Here is a 14,426-nt window from a genome sequence, read left to right as displayed (position 1 = left end):
AAACAGGGTCTCACTAAGTTGCTGAGAGCCTCACTAAGTAGCTGAGGCTGGCTTCGAACCTGCGCGATCCTCCTGTCTCAGCCTCCCAAGCGTGGGGATTACAGGCGTGCGCCACCACGCCCGGCCTCACCTGGCAATTTTTTGTTTTTAAATGAGGTTTTGCACCGGGCATGGTGGCACACACTTGTAATCCCTGCGCTTGGGAGGCGGAGACAGGAGGATCAAGCAGGTTCGAAGCCAGCCATGCTGGCTTAAGAGACCCTGTTTCCAAATAAAATATAAAATAGGTCTGGGAGTATAGCCCAGAGGTAGAAGGGTTCCATCCCTAGTAACACCAAAATAAATAAATAAATAAATAAATAAATAAATAAATAAATAAATAAATAAGGTTTTGCTAAGTTATCAGACACTGACTTCAAACCTGCAATTCCCCTATCTCAGCCTCCCAAATTCTGGAATTATAGGTAGGTGCCACCACATTCAGCTATATGATGTCCGTGTGTGTGTGTGTGTGTGTGTGTGTGTGTGTGTGGTACTGGGGATTAAACCCACAAACATTCTACCTCCAAGATACACCCCCCATATACCCCAGGCATATATATATATATTTTGTTTGTTTGTTTGTTTGTTTGTTTGTTTGTTTTGCGGGTCTGGGGATGGAACCCAGAGGCATTTGGCCTCTGAGCTATACCCCCTGCCCAATTTTTTATTCTTTATTTTGAAACAGGGTCTCAATGAATTGCAGAGGCACATGCAATTCCTCTGAGCTACAGGTGCCCCCAGCTCTATTTTTATTATTTATTTGAAACGAGGTCTCACTATAGCCTCAGTAGCTGAGGCTATCCGTGAACCGTGTGATTCTCCTGTTTCAGCCTCCCAAATGCTGGGATTACAAGTGTGAGCCACCAAGCCTGGCTCTTCATTTTGTTTGTTTGTTTGTTTGTTTATTGTGGAAGCAGAGATAGAACCCAGGGGTATTCTACTTCTGAGCTCCACTCCCTACCTGATTTTTTTTTTTTTGGGGGGTGGTACTGGGGATGGAACCCAGGGGCATTCGACCTCCAAGCTACACCCCTACCCTATTTTTTATTCTTTATTTTGAAACCGGGTCTCACTAAGTTGCAGAGGGCCTCACTAAGTAGCTGAAGCTGTCCATGAACCACGATCCTCCGGTCTCCACCTCCAGAATACTGGGATTATAAGCGTGCAGTCTTTTATTTTTGAAACAGGGTCTCACTGAGTTGCAAGGGCCTGTCTACGTAGCTGAGGCTGTCCGTGAACCTCCTCCAGAATGCTGGGATTACAAGTGTGTGCCACCACGCCAGACTCCAGCCCTATTTTTTTTTTTTTTTTGTGGGTCTGGGGATGGAAACCAGGGGCATTTGACCTCCGAGCTACACCCCCAGCCCTAATTTTTATTCTTTATTTTGAGACAGGGTCTCACTAAGTTGCGGAGGGCCTCACTAAGTAGCTGAGGGTGTCCGTGAACCGCGATCCTCCAGTCTCAGCCTCCTGAATGCTGGGATTACACACGTGCGCCACCACGCCCAGCTTCCGGCCCTATTTTTTATACTTTATATTGAAACAGGGTCTCACTAAGTTGCAGAAGACCTAAAAGGCTGAGGCTGGCCGTGAACCTGTGATCCTCCTGGCTCTGCCTCCCAAGTATTAGGAGCACAGGCATGCCTTACCATGCCTGGCTGAGGGTGCATTTTAGAAACTTTCCCTGTATCTTCCTTGACAGAAGAGCCCCTGTGACCTAAAGTCCCAGGTCTCCCCTCCCCTCTGGCTTTGCTCCCATCTCTGATGGCACACGGAGGCTGCCCAGGGTGGCCGCACCTTACACAGTGCTGGGGATATCACTCACCCAACAGGTCCTTCCCCATTCATGTCCCCATCCATGAAAAAATTCGGGTCCTTCTGTACAAATTCCTCTTCTGATTTCCTGGCATGGAGAAACGCACGGGTGAGAAATGGAGGGAGAGGGGGCTTCAGAAAGACTCAAACTTCTTCGCCCAGAAACACTGCGAGGAGACGGGTGGCGCACTCGAGTCACCCCAAAGGGACCTTCCCCAGAAGCCACGGCTGGAAAAGCAGAGGAAATGCCCCTGAGACACTGTAGACAGCACCCCCAAAGGTTCAGCTCCCAGGATACTCCCTCCAAGAGGGGAAAAGAATGCTCCTTTACCAGAGAAGGGGTCAAATAAAGATGGGTAGGAGTGGGACGGAGCGCCCCCTCCTGCCAGAGGAACCCCAGGGACTGACCTGAAGGTGATGAGGTTGGTGTAGATGAGGGGGGGGCAAAAGAAGGTGAGACACAGGGCCCAGATGGGCGTGGTGCTGTCCATCTCCCCCCACCACTTCTGTGTCAGCAGCGACTGTGGGGAGAGGGAGCATTAGGAGGCTGAATTCCCCCACACACACTGTGCTCAGAGTACAGAGCAAGTTCCCAAAGTGGGGGCCATAACTGTTAGGGGCTAGAGGATGGGGACAAAGGCACTTGACCTAGGTTGTTTATTTTTTGCCCTCCTGGGGATGGAACCCAGGGGGTGTTCTACCTCTGAGCTATACGTCCCCCCCCCAGCCCTATTTTTATTCTTTATTTGAAACAGGGTCTCACTAAGTCACAGAAGGCCTGACTAAGTAGCTGAGGCTGGTGATGAACCCGTGAGCCTCCTGTCTCAGCCTCCAAGTACTGAGATTAAAAGCATGTGCCAGCTGGGCGTGGTGGCCCACGCTTGTAATCCCTGCGCTTGGGAGCCGGAGACAGGAGGATCGTGCAGGTTCGAAGCCAGCCACGCTGGCTTAAGAGACCCTGTTTCCAAAAATAAAATAGGTCTGGGAGTGTAGCCCAGAGATAGAAGGGCTTCCAGGAACCCCAGTACCACAAATAAATAAATAAATAAATAAATAACCGTGCCATCATGCCCAGTTCTCCTATCAGATTTTTTTTTGTGTGTGGTACTGGGGATGGAACCCAGGGGCATTCTACTTCTGAGCAACACCTCCAGCCCTATTTTTTAATTTTTTATTTTGAAACAGGGTCAAAGGGCCTCTCAGCTTCCCAAATGCTGGGCTTACAAGAGTGAGCAACCACGCCCAGCTCTCCTATCAGATTTAAATTAAGGATACTGAAAAAGTTTTCAAAATGTCTAACAGAAGCCAGGCGTGGTGGCACATGCTTGTAATTTCAGTACTTGGGAGGCTGAGATGAGGAATCAAAGGTTTGCCACCAGTCTCAGCAACCTGTGAGACCCTCCGTGATTTGGTAGATCCTGTTTCAAAATAAAGAATAAAATAGCCGGGCATGGTGATGCACACTTGTAATCCCAGCATTTGGGAGGCTGAGATAGGAGGATCCCGGTTTGAGGACAGCCTCAGCTGCATAGTGAGGGTCTTTGCAACTCAGTGAGACCCTATTTCAAAATAAAGAATGTAAAATAGTGCTGGGGGTGTAGCTCAAAGGTAGAACGTCCCTGGGTTCCATCCCCAACACTGCAAAAATAAATAAATAAATAATAGGGGAGTGGTGAGTTGGCCCGGGCCACCCTCCCCCCTCATGCCATTTGGCATGGGGCTGTAACTATATTCTGTATTTCTATCTTTTTAATAAACTTCTTTAAATCTTCAAAAAATAAATAATAAATAAAAATTGGGCTGGGGGTATAGCTTCGAGGTAGAGTGCCTCTGGGTTCAGTCCATCAGGACTGCAGAGACTGGGAGCCAGCAGTCTTCCCCTGGTAGAGAATTCTCTATAGCCAGAGTGGGATTTCCTAAACCAAAATGTGTCTATGTCCAGAACACTAGGAAATTGTCCAGTAACACCATTCTAGCTCTTGAGAACCAGAACTAGGGACCATGTAAGAAAGCGGAAGCACCTCCCGTAGATGAGGTAGAACTTCCTCTTAGGAGGAAGGGTTTTCCTATGGAAGTGAGGACTTCATGTGGGTGGGGCGGGACTTCCTTTGGGGGGAATGGGATTTCCTGTAGGAGCAGGAAGAACTTCCTGTGAGCGGCAGGACTTCCTACTAGAGAACACAGGAGTGCCTGTATCCGGAGTGGGACTTTTTAGAAGGGTGGGCTTCGCTGTGCTTTCTGCGGCAAAGAGTGTGGGACTTCTCGTGGGAAGGGAAGGAAGCCCACATGAGACTTTCTGGGACAGGAGTGGACTTCAGGGAGGGGCTGGCCCAGAACGAGGGCCGCTCCCAATGGCAGGGCCTCATCCCGAAAGTCCTCGGTCAGGTGCTCACCTGTACCCCATCCTGGGCAAAGAAGGAGCGGGCATCGGCCTGCATGGCAAGCTGGAGGCAGGTGGCATCGCCCCACAGGGGGCAGCGACGGAGGAGTAGGCGGGCGGCCCTCTGTTCGCTGCTGCGGTAGCACTGGCCAAAGAGGTCTAGGGCAGGGGGAGCGCAGGAGTGGGGAGAGGGCGTGGGGGAAGCATAAGGGAATTTGCAGGAGGTAACCAGGGTTGTGAGGGGAACGGGGAGATGCACACCCGCTCCCATGAAAGCCCCAGTCCCTGCTCCGAAGCCCCGGGCTCCACGCACCAACACCCATCGCCTCAAACTTGGCTGCCAGATCTTTCCGCTTGGCCGCCTCCTCAGCCTCGGGTTCCAGACGAGCCATCACTCGGAGCAGCAAACAGGCCCCAAGAGCGGAGGCCACAGCGTTGGAGCCCTGGGGAGACAGAAAGGAGGCATGGGTAAGGTGAGAGTTTGGGGCAAGGCTCAGGGAAGTGGAAAAAGCCTGTGATCAATGGAAGGAAAAAGGTCAGGTCAGAAATCTAATTGGGACCCTGGTGTGGTGGCCCGTGCCTGTGATCTCAGTGCTTGGGAGGCTGAGATAGGAGGATTGCAGTGTTGCGGTCAGCCTCAGCAACTTAGTGATGCCTAAGGCCAGGCATGGTGGTGGCACACGCTTGTAATCTCAGCGTTTGGGTGGCTGAGACAGGAGGATCACACAGGTTCAAAGCCAGCCTCAGCTACTAAGTGAAGCTTTCAGCAACTTAGTGAGATCCTGTTTCCAAAATAAATTGTAAAATAGGGCCAGGGTGTGGCCTGAAGGTAGAAAGCCCCTGGGTTCCACCCACCCAGTACCCCCCCCCAACACACACACACACACAAAGAATAAAAAATAGAAGCCATGCCGGGTGTGGTGGCGCACACTTGTAATCCCAGCATTTGAGAGGCTGAGACCCGGAGGATAATGGTTTGCAGATAGCCTCAGCTACTTAGTAAAGCCCTCTGCAATTTAGTAAGACACTGTTTCAAAATAAAGAATAAAAAATTGGGCAGGGGGGTGTAGCTCGGAGGTCAAATGCCTCTGGGTTCCATGCCCAGATCTGCAAAAATAATAAATAAATAAATAAATAAGTGATAGAAACCAGAGCCGGGCATGGTGGTGCATGCTTGTAATCCCAACGTTTGAGAGGCTGAGACAGGATCACACAGGTTCAAACCCAGCCTCAGCGACTTAGTGAGGCTCTCAGCAACTTAGTGAGACCCTGTTTCCAAAAATAATATAAAATCAGTCTGGGAGTATAGCCCGGAGGTAGAAAGCCCCTGGGTTTCATCCCCAGTAACACACACACACACACACACACACACACACACACACACACGGAAATATCCCGTATACTTTGTTCATGGAAAAATCAAGTTATGATAAAAATGCATGCTGGGGGGGGGGGAGACGAAGCAGTCGGAGTCATGTATCAGGGACTGAGGATGGAGTGTAGGCTGAGCCATGTCAGAAGTCAGGGCCTCGCACAGGGGGCCTCAGTGTCCACTAGGCATAAAGGACAGAGAGGCGCAGGGTCTGAGAGAGGCGGCAGCTCTCACCATCTCCCAGAAGTACAGGGCCATCTGAGCCCTGTTCAGAAGTAGCGCCCAGAGGAGCAGGTCGCTCCAGGGGACCTGCACAAAGCCGGGGTTCACCGAGGGTTCCAAGCTGGACCATTCCGGGAGCAGACACACCTGCGGTCAAGGGGGCGTGGCCATTGGGGGCGTGGCCGGGGAGAGCGGCGGGTCCCGGGCCCCGCCCCCCGAACCCCCCAGCCTCGCGGTCCTTACGCTCTCCCTGCAGTCCTGGGCTGCGTGGGGGTCGCGGCCGTCCGTGGCGGGGTACCTCGGCGCGCACGTCTCCCCCAGCAGCGCCCTCAGCACCTGGCCCACGGGGGGCGGCCGGGGCTCCTCCGCAGCCCCCTTGGGAGGCGGCCCTTTGGCGCCCGCCCCGTGGGCCGCCTGGTCCAGCAGCGCGTGGACGAGCGAGTTGGGGGGCGCCGCGCCGTAGAGCTGGGCCAGGCGGGGCGGCGTCAGGAAGTGGCCCAGGCTGAGCCCGTGCGAGATGAGCAGGCGCACGAACTCCGGCCGGTCGTTCAGCAGGGCGTCCATGAGCGAGGCCTCCAGGTGGAAGGACTGGGGGGAGCAGAAGGGGGGGAGGCCGGCGGGAGGCCAGGTGAGCTGCGCGGCAGGGGCCCGCGGGCGTGGGCGCGGCCGGATGGGTGGACAGTTAGGGCAGGCTGGACAGGCCACGGCTGGACAGGCCACACGGAGGGCGGAGCGGGTCAGCAAGTCGGGGAGGGGGAGAGCGCCCCGCCCGGCCGCCGACCCTCACCCGCCACTGGATGTCCCCCCGGAAGAGTTCGCTCTGGGCAATGTCTACGCGGTTCCAAGCCACGGCCAGGCGCAGCTCGTCCAGGTACGCCGAGGCCTCGGAGGTCCCACAGGCTGGAAAGATGGAGGGAGAGGGGGCAAGAAGTCGGGGGAGGTGGGAACCCCGCATGGCAGTTCCTTGGGCTTCTGTGGGAGGCCCGGGCTGTAAGCTCTGTATGCGGGGGTAGCTGTGCGGTAAGGGGGGGGGGGCTTGAGCAGGCAGGCTATGCGAGCTTAGGGTCATTGTTCAGGACCAGAGGCATAGGTTTACAACAACCAAAAGGAAAGGGAACCCCATATTCGTTTACTATTTATTGAGGAAGGTTATGGACCAGGAAATGGGGAGGATGGAGAGAGAATCTGGATCGGTCCAGCACCGAAAGCTCATCTACTAGGGATAATATGTCTGTATATGAGGTATAGAAAATGCCTAAAACTGGGCGTGGTGGTGCACGCTTTTGAACCCAGTAACTGGGAGGCCGAGCGGGTTTGCAGCCAGCTTCAGCAATTTAGCAAGAGTGTATCTCAAAATAAAAAGGGCTGAGATGTGGCTAAGTGGCTCAATCCCCAATGCTGAAGAAAAGAAAAAAAAAAGCCAACAACTTTGGATCCATCAATTTAGTGGAGTCAAACCAGTGCAGTCAACAGGGCATGAAAGTCCTGGGGGATTTTCCGCCATGGCGTCATTCTCCTCTGCTTCCACCTGCCCCACATTTATCTCCAAAGCAAATTCACCTCATTCTGGCCATTTATAAAACTTGTGTTAAGCCGGGCATGATGGTGCACACATGTAATCCTAGTACTGGGGAGGCTGGACAGGAGGAACGCAGGCCCAAAGCCAGCCTGCCTACTCGGCGACTTATCAAGGCTCTCAGTAACCTAGGGAGAGCCTGTTTCCAAATAAGAAATAAAATTGGGCTGGGGGTGTAGCTTGGAGGTAGAATGCCTCTGGGTTCAATACATAATATCTCCCAAAGAACTGGTGTCAAAGCCAGGTGTGGTGGTGCATGCTTGTAATCCTAGCATTTGGAAGGCTGAGACAGGAGGATCCGGGTTCGCGGACAGCCTCAGCTACTCCTTAGTGAGACCCTTTGCAACTCTGTGAGACCCTGTTTCAAAATAAAGACTTAAAAAATAGGGCTGGAGGTGTAGCTTGGAGGTAGAATGCTTCTGGGCTCCATCCCCAATACCCCAAGCAAAAAAAGAAAAAAAAAACTGGTGTCAAAACATAACAGAAAATCAAGCCTGGCAGGGTGGCGCACTCCTGTAATCCCAGTATTTGGGAGGCTGAGACAGGATCCTGAGTTTGAGGACAGCCTCAGCAAGTAGTGAGACTCATCAACCTGGTGAGACCATTTCAAAATAAAAATAAAGAAACAGCACTGTCGGTGTAGCTCATTGTTTGAATGCCCCTGAGTTCCATCCCCAGTACCAAATAAACAAAGCCCAAGCCCTGTCGGTATCTGGGTGACCTTGGGCCACTATCCATCCACACTCTAAGCCTCAGTCTCTTCACCTGTAAAATGGAGGAGATTCTCCCTGTAGGCAGGGATGGAGGATGAGGGACAAGAGCGCCTGCGCACGGCTCCATCCCACACTCTGAAGGGGCACCTGTACCCTTCCTCCTTCCTTCTTGCTGAAACCCCAAGCACGCAGCCCTGTGACTGGCAAGGCCGCGGCTATCTCGGGTTTCCTGGTACAGTGGATCTCTTCCACCTTTGTTGACAGTGGCTTGCCGCCCTCCCCTCCACCCACCGCTTCAGAGCTGCCATGTTCTCTCCAAAGAAACTGCTGAGATAACTTCTGCAAAGCAAATCAGATTTGCCTACTGTCATCCCACATTGAGGGATGTGCCCACAGGAAATGGATTTATAGGACCCCGCTGAGGACTAGGCGCTGCTCATATGTTGCCTGTATGGTGCACAATGTTCCAGCAAAAAGGGAAACTGAGACTCAAAAGCCAGGCGCGGTGCACATGCCTGTAATCCCAGCACTTGGGAGGCTGAGACGGGAGGATCAGGGTTCCATGGCCAGCCTCAGCTACTTAGGCCTTCTGCAACTCACTGAGACCCTGTTTCAAAATACAAACTAAAAAATAGGGCTGGGGATGTAGTTTGGAGGTAGAATGTCCCTGGGTTCCAGTACTGGAAAAAAATAAAAATAAAAACAGCCTCATCAAGTAGTGAGATTTTCATCAACCTAGAGAGACCCTGTTTCAAAATAAAAATAAAATGGGGCTGGGGGTGTAACTTGGAGGTAGAATGCTTCTGGGTTCAATCCCCAGTACCATTAAAAAGAAGAAGGAGAAGAGGAGAAGGAGGAAGGAGAGGAGGAGGAGGAGGAGAAGAAGAAGAGAAACCACAAATAAAGGCTCAAAACCAGGTGCAGTGTGCAGGCCTGGAATTCCAGTGACTCCCCTCAGGGTTGAGCCAGGAAAACTGAAAATTCAAGGCCAGCCTCGGCAACTTGACAAGCGTGGGCTGCCATGCCCAGCTAGAAAATTATTTTTTAAGTAGATGGATGGCCAGGCATGGTGGTGCACGCTTGTAATTCCAGTACTTGGGAGTCTGAGACAGGAGGATTACAGGACCTACTTAGTGAGGCCCTCCACAACTTAGTGAGAACCTGTTTCAAAATAATGAATAAATGGTCAGGTGTGGTGGCGCACGCTTGTAATCCCAGCATTCGGGAGGCTGAGACCGGAGGATCACGGTTCGCGGACAGCCTCAGCTACTTAGTGAGGCCCGGTTTCAAAATAAAGAATAAAAAATAAAGGCTGGGGCTGTAGCTCAGAGGTAGAATGCCCCTGGGTTCCACCCCCAGTATCATTTTAAAAAAGAATAAAAAATAAGGGCCGGGGATGTAGCTTGGAGATAGGATGTCCCTGGATTTAACCCCCCAGTATCACAATAAATAAATAAAAATCAATAGATGGATAAAAGATGGATGGATAGAAAAAATGGTGAGTGGAACTGTCAATGGATATGTGGATGAAACGGATGTGCTATGGAAAAATGGATGGATGAATGGATGGATGGATGGATGAATGGACGGACAGACGAAAAGATCACTGTAGGGATGGGAGAATGTAGGAGTGGGTGGACGGATCCCACAGAGAGAAGCAGAAATTAAAGCGCAATGACGGTGCCAGGCAAAGCCCCAAGAAACGCCGCGGGGGGACCCGACACAGGGACCCTCCACCCAGGAGGCTGGAGACGCCGGCACAGTGCCCGGCGGGGCAGGTGCTGGGCTGGGCTGGGAAGCGCGCACGGGCTCAGCCCTACCTTTCACAAGGGCCTTCAGAACGATGGTCTCGAACTCCTCCGACCCGTCCTCGGATGAGTAGACCGTCAGCAACTCCTTCCGCGTCATGATCCTCGCCACCTGTGCCAGGCAGGTTCGGTACCCAGCCCTCTGGAGCCCGCCCGCCCTCCCATCGCGGGGCTGGGCCCGGGGGCCATACCTGGGCCTGCAAAACATCGGGGTCCCCTTTGGGGAAGAAGCGCTTAATCCGATCTCGGGCTTCCCCCCGCCTGGCTCCCCCACTGCCCGGGGCCAGGGTGTCCTCCAGGGTCTCGGCCAGGCAGTCGGCAGCACCCCCGGAGCCGGCCACCAGGAGGCAGGGCAGCTGAGCCTGGGTGGCGTCCTCGATGCGCTGGGGGCCGAGGGGCGCAGGTCAGGGAGGGCGGGTGTCCACCTGCCTGGGCCAAGGAGACCTGCCCGGCCCACCTCCTCAGCCCCTCAGGTGAGGCACCGGCCCTCTACCTTCAGCATCTTCTCGTCACCGTCGATGAGGAGGAGAAGGACAGGGATGTCAATGCCAGTCCCTGAGAAGACAGAGCCGGGAACTCGGTCACCCCCCACCAGCCTTTGCTGAGGACCAGAGAGAAACATGTTTCCCAGGAGTCTCCGGGATACACACTGGCCTCTCGCCAACCCTTTGTCGTGAGACTCAGGGGAATTGGTATTTCCTTGCACACTTTGGGAAGGGGCCAGGTTTTTGTTTTTGTTTTATTTGTGGTTCTGCAGATTGAACCCAGGGGCATTCTACCTCTGAGCTACACCCCCAGCCTTGTTTTACCTTTTATTTTGAAACAAGGTCCCACTAAATTGCAGAGGGTTCCTAAAGGTAGCAGCCAACCTGCAATCCTCCTATCCCAGCTTCCCAATGCCTGGGATTAAAAGCGTGTGCCACTACTCTCTGCAAATAAAATGTTTAATGAGGTGGAATATTCTGTTCTTCATGCTATTTTTTTTTCTTTTTTGTGTTACTGTGGATTGAGCCCTGGGGACATTGTACCTCCGAACTACACACCCAGCCCTATTTTTTAGTCTGTTTATTATTTTTAAAACTGGGTCTCACTGAGTTGTGAAAGGCCTGGCTAAGTAGCTGAGGCTGTTCGCGAACATGTAAAAAAAATGGAGACTAATAAAAGTCCTAAAGAAAAAAAAAAAAAAAAAAGCGTGTGCCACTATGCCTGGCAAGGGGCCAGGTTTTATAGACAGTAAATCTTAATTTCCCAAGGGAAGAGAGGTTGTGGGACCTGGGCTCCTGGGGCCCTGGAATACCCAGGTGTTTCTTGAGTGAGTCAATCTTATAATTGATTAACCACGCAGAAGCCAGAGGTGAGAGTTCAAGATGTAGGAAATATAGAGAGAACTGTTGAAGTCAGTGCTTGGGAGGCTGAGACAGGAGGATCTCAAGTTCAAGGCCAGCCTCAGTGATTTATTTATTTATTTATTTTCCTGTACTGGGGATTAAAACTAGAGCCATTCTACCTCCAGGCTACACCCCCAGCCCTATTTTCTATTCTTTATTTTGAAACAGGGTCTCACTAAGTTGCAGAGGGCCTAAGATGAGGCTTGCTGCAAACCCATGATCCTCTTGTCTCAGCTCCTCAAGTACTGGGATTATAAGCCACCAGGCCCAGCAAGACTCAGTGATTTAGCATAGACCCTCGGCAACTTAGCAATACTATTTCTTTTTCTTTCTCTCTTTCTTTCTTTCTTTCTTTCTTTCTTTCTTTCTTTCTTTCTTTCTTTCTTTCTTTCTTTTTTCGGTACTGTGGATGGAACCCAGGGGCACTCTACTTTCGAGCTCCACCCCCAGCCCAACTTTTTTTTATTCTTTATTTTGAAACAGGGTCTCACTGAGTTGCAAAGGACCTCACTAAGTAGCTAAGGCTGTCTGCAAATGCAGATCCTGTCTCAGCCTCTCAAATGCTGGGATTATAAACGTGCGCCACCACACACAGCTTAGCAATACTATTTCAAAATAAAAGATAAAAAGGGCTGGAGGTGCCGGGCGTGGTGGCGCACACTTGTAATCCCTGCGCTTGGGAGGCAGAGACAGGAGGATCGCGCAGGTTCGAAGCCAGCCTCACTGGCTTAAGAGACCCTGTTTCCAAATAAAATATAAAATAGGTCTGGGAGTGTAACCCGGAGGTAGAAGGAGTGTAGCTCAGAGGGAGAATGCCCCTGGGTTTGATCCCCTATACTAAAAAGAAGGAGGAGAAGGACGAGGAGGAGGAGGACGAGGAGGAGGAGGAGGAAGAGGAGGAGGACGACGAGGAGGAGGAGGAAGAGGAGGAGGAACTATGGTTTATATTTGTGAAGAATTTAAAGATTTGCTGGAAACTGATATCCTAGAACTGTGATCCTGGTATTCAGAGGCTGAGATGGGAGGATCATAGGTTTGAACACAACCTAAGCAATTTAATGAGGCTCTCCAAAATTTAGCAAAGCCGGGCGTGGTGGCGCACGCTTGTAATCCCAGCATTCGGGAGGCTGAGACTGGAGGATCATTGCTCACAGACAGCCTCAGCTACTTGGTGAGGCCCTCCACAACTTAGTGAGACCCTGTTTCAAAATAAAGAATAAAAAATAGGGCCAGGGGTGTACCTCGGAGGTCGAATGTCCCTGGGTTCCAGCCTCAGACCCGCAGAAAAAAAAAAGAAAGAAATTTAGTGAGACCCTGTTTCAAAATAAAAAAATAAAATAGGGCTGGGAGGGGTTAAAAAAAAAAAAGTCCCTGGGTTCCATCCCCAGGACCATAAAAATAAAAAAGAAAATATTTGAAAGACTCAAACCAGGCATAGAGATTCACATCTATAATCCCAGTGCGCAGGAGGCTGAGACAATAGGACTGCAAATTTGAGGAGAAAGGCAGCAAATAGTGAGATTCTCAGCAACCTACTGAGACCCTATTTCAAAACAAAACAAAATAGACGGGCATAGTGGTACACGCTTGTAATCCCAGTACTTGGGAGACTGAGAATGGAGGATTGCAGGTTCAAGGACAGCCTCAGCAAGTAGTAAGACCCTGTTTTAAAATAAAAAATAAAATAGGCCTGAGGGTGTAGCTTGTATGTAGAATGTCCCTGAGCTCAATTCCCAGTACCACAAAAAAAAAAAGGAGAAATATTAAAGTTGGGTATGGGGCCCGGCGTGGTGGCACACGCTTGTAATACCAGCATTGGGAGGCTGAGACAGGAGGGTCACGGTTCGACAGCCTTGGCTACTTATGCCCTTTGTAACTCAGTGAGATCCTATTTCAAAGTAAAGACTGAAAAATAGGGCTAGGGGTGTAGCTCGGAGGTAGAATACCCCTGGGTTCTAGCCCCAGTACTGGGAAAAAAAAAAAAAAAGGTCAGGTGTGGTAGCACATGCTTGTAATCCCAGTACTTGAAAGGCTGAGACAGGAGGATTGCAGGTTTACGGCCAGTCTCAGCTACTTAGTGAGGCCCTCTACAATTTATTGAGACCCTGTTTCAAAATAAAGAATAAAAAATAATAGAGCTGGGGTGTAGCTTGGAGGTAGAGTGCCCCTGGATTCAATCCCCAGTACTGCAAAAAGAAAAAAAAAGAAAAGAAAAAAAGAGAAAAAAATGACTCTACCAATAAATTAATATTTAAAAAGATTAACAATTGAGCCAGATGTGGTTGCACATGCTTATAATCCTAGTACTTGGGAGGCAGGTTCAAAGCCAGTCTTGGCAACTTAGCATGACCCTGTTTCCAAATAAATAAAATAAGGCTGAGTGAATGACTCGGAGGTAGAATGCCTCTGCGTTCAATCCCCAGTACCACATAAAAATAAATAAATAAATGGTAAAACTGGAGTCAGGTGCAGTGACACACACCTATAATCGCAGTTCCTGGGAGGCTAAGACAGGAAGATAGCAAGTTCAAAGCCAGCCCTGGCAACTTAGCAAGGCTCTCAACAACTTAGCAAAACACTGTTTCCAAATAAAAAATAATAAAAAGAGCTGGGGATATAGCTCAGAGATAGAATGCCCCTGGGTTCAATCCCTAGCCCCCCCCCCCACACACACACACGTTTCAGCATAAAAATAGATAAGTAAAAAGGTGGGAAAGAAAGGTTCTCAAATAGATTTTAACATATATAGGGAGTGAAAATATAACTACAGGCATTTCTTTCTTTCTTTCTTTCTTTCTTTCTTTCTTTCTTTCTTTCTTTCTTTCTTACTTTCCTTCTTTCTTTTTGTTGTTGTACTAGGGGTGGAACCCAGACACTCTTCTACCTCCGGGCTCTACTCCCAGACCTACTTTATATTTTATTTGGACACAGGGTCTCACTAAGTTTCTAAGAGCCTCACTAAGTAGCTGAGGCTGGCTTCGAACCTGTGCCATCCTTCTGTCTCAGCCTCCCAAGCTCAGGGATTACACGGGTGTGCCACCATGCCCAGCTCCTACAGGCATTTTAATTCAACTGTGAATTTATTAAACAGTCATGAAGAAAACAAGACT

General features: G+C 50.7%; 1 protein-coding gene across 1 annotated transcript in view; it reads right to left on the bottom strand.

The window, feature by feature from the left end:
- The window catches only part of TRPM4 (transient receptor potential cation channel subfamily M member 4), a gene marked incomplete at both ends in the record, with an annotated part of 48,168 nt that overhangs the window by 23,153 nt on the left and 10,589 nt on the right, over window positions 1-14,426 (bottom strand). The window contains 10 exons of the mRNA XM_080703672.1: window positions 1,868-1,945; window positions 2,266-2,378; window positions 4,251-4,396; window positions 4,551-4,680; window positions 5,844-5,978; window positions 6,075-6,419; window positions 6,619-6,731; window positions 9,941-10,040; window positions 10,120-10,311; window positions 10,422-10,483. Of these exons, the coding sequence (XP_080559798.1) occupies window positions 1,868-1,945; window positions 2,266-2,378; window positions 4,251-4,396; window positions 4,551-4,680; window positions 5,844-5,978; window positions 6,075-6,419; window positions 6,619-6,731; window positions 9,941-10,040; window positions 10,120-10,311; window positions 10,422-10,483 (1,414 nt within the window). The remainder of the gene's footprint in view (window positions 1-1,867; window positions 1,946-2,265; window positions 2,379-4,250; window positions 4,397-4,550; window positions 4,681-5,843; window positions 5,979-6,074; window positions 6,420-6,618; window positions 6,732-9,940; window positions 10,041-10,119; window positions 10,312-10,421; window positions 10,484-14,426) is intronic.

The sequence above is a fragment of the Muscardinus avellanarius genome (genome assembly GCF_963383645.1).
Source record: "Muscardinus avellanarius genome assembly, chromosome: 10".
Classification (NCBI taxonomy): domain Eukaryota; kingdom Metazoa; phylum Chordata; class Mammalia; order Rodentia; family Gliridae; genus Muscardinus; species Muscardinus avellanarius.
This window is presented reverse-complemented; position numbering and strand designations above follow the sequence as displayed.